The sequence below is a fragment of the Nematolebias whitei genome, chromosome 13 (genome assembly GCF_014905685.2).
Source record: "Nematolebias whitei isolate Nwh7 chromosome 13, NemWhi1, whole genome shotgun sequence".
Lineage (NCBI taxonomy): Eukaryota > Metazoa > Chordata > Actinopteri > Cyprinodontiformes > Rivulidae > Nematolebias > Nematolebias whitei.
Window position 1 is genome coordinate 8,575,088 of NC_056510.1, and position 4,396 is coordinate 8,579,483.

The 4,396-nt window shown below is 42.6% G+C and overlaps 1 protein-coding gene across 1 annotated transcript in view; it reads right to left on the reverse strand.

The window, feature by feature from the left end:
- col5a2a (collagen, type V, alpha 2a) overlaps positions 1-4,157 on the reverse strand; it is a 54,318-nt gene extending 50,161 nt beyond the window's left edge. The window contains exon 1 of the mRNA XM_037686846.1: positions 3,917-4,157. Within this exon, the coding sequence (XP_037542774.1) occupies positions 3,917-3,998 (82 nt within the window). The 5' untranslated portion in view covers positions 3,999-4,157. The remainder of the gene's footprint in view (positions 1-3,916) is intronic.
- Positions 4,158-4,396: the final 239 nt, after the last annotated feature.

Consider the following 4,396-nt stretch of genomic DNA (forward strand, 5'->3'; position numbering starts at 1 on the left):
GGGGGGGGGGGGGGGGGTGGCTCTGAAAATGTTTGGAGCCGATTTGCATTTCGTCTGAGATGAATATTAAAAAGCTCGTAACATGAGACGTGTAACCCGAGCCTCTTTGATGCGAGGCCCAAAGTAACATCTCTGAAGATGTTTTACAGCTGGATCAGAGTGTGGGATGGTTCCAAAAACCAAGTAAAACTGGGCGAACGACTACTTTCTGTTATTACAGTCAAAAACAAAACTTTATTGCCTTTTTCTTCCTTTTTTTATGTCCAAACCCCAACTCCAAACACCATTTAACAATTTCTGCGTATTCAAATGCAGTTTACAGGTTTTGTACAAAGGGCGGGCTCTATTTTTATCCGGCTAATCCGCTCCGGCGACACCACTTACAATTTTAAGATTAAAGTCTGCTCCTTGATCTTATTTATTCAAGCTAACTTTCCGCACATGTGCAGCCATACGACTCGACTCCCAAGCTCTGTACAAAATTAAATGTTCAACACTGGCTTAAAGTATGGGTTTGGCTTTAAAAGCAATTGTTTAAGTGGATAAAAGTCAAGTTTTTAAAAATAAAATCCCATCATAGATGCATTCAGAGCACAGTTCTCAGTTTTTACGATCGTAAAACAGTATAATTTTTGTTTTCTCTTTACGACTGTACCGGGGCCATGTTCAGTTCTTATACCTATGTTAAGTACTTTCTTAGCTCTATAAGAACCTTCAGGTGATGAAAGATGATGTGATTGATTCATACACAGATGCACGTTGATTAGCAGAAACTGGACGCTCTTCCAGCACCAACACTATAAAACTGAATCAGCTTTGTGAAAATAGATATTTCTTGGCTCGTCCCCATTGTCTGTTGTGATGTACTCGTCTTTGAACATGCGCAGCACAAAGAAGACTGATTTGTTGGAAGAGTCTTGGCTCCTTTAACAACTTCTTCTGATGCTGTTTCAGAGATCTACACCGTAAATCAATAAGAGTCCTTCATTGGTACATGGACTGCACTTATATACTTTCTACCTTATCAAGATACTCGATGCGCTTTACACTAAAATCTGTGCGCTCATTTACCCATTCACTAGATCTCTACAAAGAATATTCAGTGCTTTATCACATTCATACACCAATGGGACACACATCAAAGGCAATGAGGGGTTCAGTGTCTTGCCCAGGGACACTTCAGCATGTGACTGCTGGTGGAATTGAACCCCCAACTCTCACATTGGAGGACGACTGCTCTAACCACTCAGCCACAGTCGCCCCATTCGTACCACTGGTGACTGTCCTATTCTGTACATGACTGTACAGACCGTTAGCCAAGCAGCCTCCTGGTGGTGCGAAAGCAAACACGTTGGCGTCTTAACTGCTTTTTAGTGGAATTCTTAGTCCTACAATCTTAGGAAAGTCCTAGTAGCTGGTCCAAATACACAGGAAGTCAACGCCTGATGTAAAATCAGGTGTGCTGAAGCAGAGGAATTTCTAAATGGGAAGGATAGTGGCCCTCAAGGAACAGGACTGGACATGGATCTGAGCAAAACCTGGAGAAACACTGATGCAAAATGGTCCAATATGGTGCTCAAACTGTAGTACAAGTACCACTGATAGTACTCTGGACCCGTCTGGCCTTTGGCCCCTCTGACAAACTGCATTTTGATGAACATGTGAATTCACTTTGTAAGAAGGCCACCAGAGAATGTATTTTTATCAGAAGATTTGTGGTTTTAATGTTAATTCTACTTTTATAAGAATGTTTCATTGAGTCTCTTTTAACGTTCACCTTGATCTGTTGGTTTAGACTTTTGACATGCAAAAACAGGAACAAACTCTTGGGAATGTGCAACAAAACTGCTGACATAGCCCTGCAGAACCTCACTGACCTACACAAGATGAGGTCAGTGAACAAGGCCAGGCTGATTCTGGCAGATCCTGATCATCCACTCCATGGTGAGTTCAGGTGCTTCCATCTGGACGCAGGTATCTGCTGCCCAGATGTAGAACGAACAGACTGAAAAACTCATTCATCCCTGTGGTGATCAGGTGATTTCTGTCCTGTTACTTTAATGTCTCGATGTCTTGTCTAGTATGGATGTTTTGTGTAACTACTAAATGTGAAGCAGTTGCCACTTGGGGATATTAAACATTCTTGAACTTAAACTCTGGTAAAACTCAGAACAAAGTTCAAATTTTTAAAAGTTCAATAATCAGATAATGAACCATCATGAGCTTGAAAACAAAGAGTCAAAATCTGAACAGTTCATGCAAATTCCAGTCAACTGGTTTGGACAATAAATCAAGAACCCCTGTGGAAACCAGATTACCGGTAGATGGCGGCTACGTAAACTGTGCCAGTAAAATCAGTGTCAGACCTGCTGGCAACAAAAACTTTCACTTAGTTATCTCAAATTTGATCTCAGTTGTGGGGCGGAGTGGCTTTTCCATCACATCGTGTGGTTACGGGTTTGGTCACATTGTATTTTATCAGATATGAACATAAACTTGTCAAATTTAGGTCTGTTGCATTAAGAGTAAGTGGAGACCATAGTATTGTCTGAGGTGGTACCGGTTTAAAAAGCTTAACTTAATGCAGTGAGTTTGTCAAGTTGGCTTTTTTTGTTTTTAGAAAATTACTTTAAAGACTGAGTTTTCTGGTTTTCTTGCTCAAAATAAAATAAAATACAAAAGCAGCTAATTGGTATACTTTTTAAAATATTCTGCCTCCCCTCCCCCATACATGCACGTTCATTATCCCCAAAGTGCTGGTGAACCACATTTTCCTCTGGTGTACAACCCCCCCCCCCCCCCCCCCCCCCCCCCCCACCCCCCCCCCCCCCCCCCCCCCAAGAAACTTTCCACTGGATTTTATGGTCGATGTGCAATCACTTCATCCAAAGCTGTTCCATGGAAAGAAACTTGAAAGATGTTTAATACATGAACAAATGCAGACAAAGAGCTGATTGCGAACTTCTAATAGCTCAAATCTACACAGTTTATTCAGTTAAACTCAGTTACTTAAATTTTAATTAGTGTTTGTGTAACTCTAAGCTGCTCGTGCTGTCCTGATAGTTAAAATCCGCTCAAGCTCTTCTTTGGAGCTCCACAAGGTGGCGCTCTAACCAGTCCCACAGCATCACAAAGTTCTCAAATGAACTTGAACCTATAGGGAAACCTCAACTTCATGTTAAATGTAAGAAAAAACACCTAAAAGCTGCGGTTATGTCTAGTTTTAGTTTTTATTCTAGGCTTGATCGGGATGTCGTTGAGCTCATGACATCATCACGGCCCCCATGACGACAGATGACATCAAACATGTTCCCACCTAAAAAAAAAAAAAATCAAGTGAAACAAGAACTCTCAGGTGTTTCCATCCTGGATCTCAGCCTCCTCACATCTGTCCTGCATTACCGTGTTCCCTCGGAGGCGCTGCTGAAACTCTTTTCACAGATGTGCAGTCCAAAGGGGAAACAAGTAGACGCTCCTCCTGATACTTAATGACTGCTCCGAAGAGCTGCTAGAGTAATGCCAAACCACAAAAAGGTGCTCGTCCCCCCCTCAGGTACTCTTTTTCAGAGCCTCGGAGTGACATCACCTGCAGTCACTGACAGATGTCTGACAAGTTACAGACGCTCCTCAGGACAAGCTGTCTCTAAGATAAACAGACCCTCAGATGACCATGTAAGGCTTCACTTAAATGTCCACAGCACAGAGAGTCCTCATGTGTGAGGAGAAATGTCCCTTGGCACAAGAAAACCAACACAGGATGCACAAAATGAGTTCTGTTGAGCAGCTTCTCAACAGCAGGACCACAGATCTCCTGCAACCTTGAACCCCAAAGCTGACGGGTCAACCACCTCCACCTTCACACGTTCTGACCAACAAAAATCAGTTGTTGAGACAAACAAAGTGGGGCGACACTTACCGCCTGCTCCTTCCTGACATGTCACAATCAAAACCTGAGAGACCAGAAGAAGAAAGGTCCTTAAATGCACCGGGAACATCATGTCTAGGAGACAGACATGAGCCTTTCTGTGCAACGTGAAAAAAAAAAGAGGGGGAAAGGGATGGAAGAAAAAAAAAAGAGCTCCAGTTATCACAGCACCACCATGAATAGAGGAGCGCCTCTCCTTGTAAGCAGCAGGCAGACCCAGCCCAGACTGTGCCGTTCTTTTTGTTTTTTGTCTAGTTACAGCTTTAACTGAGAAGAATGCTGGCAAGCCTAATTTTCCTCCCCCTTTTGTCCCACAGCCATCCCCTCACAGAGAACTACACCCATGTTCACGGGGTCTGTGAGCCTCTCTCGCCAGATAAAGATGAATTTGATTGGAGTTTTTTTTTTTTTTTTTATGTTATTTATGGTCTTTATAAACTGTTACTGCAATTTCTTCAAGACTCAGTCTTA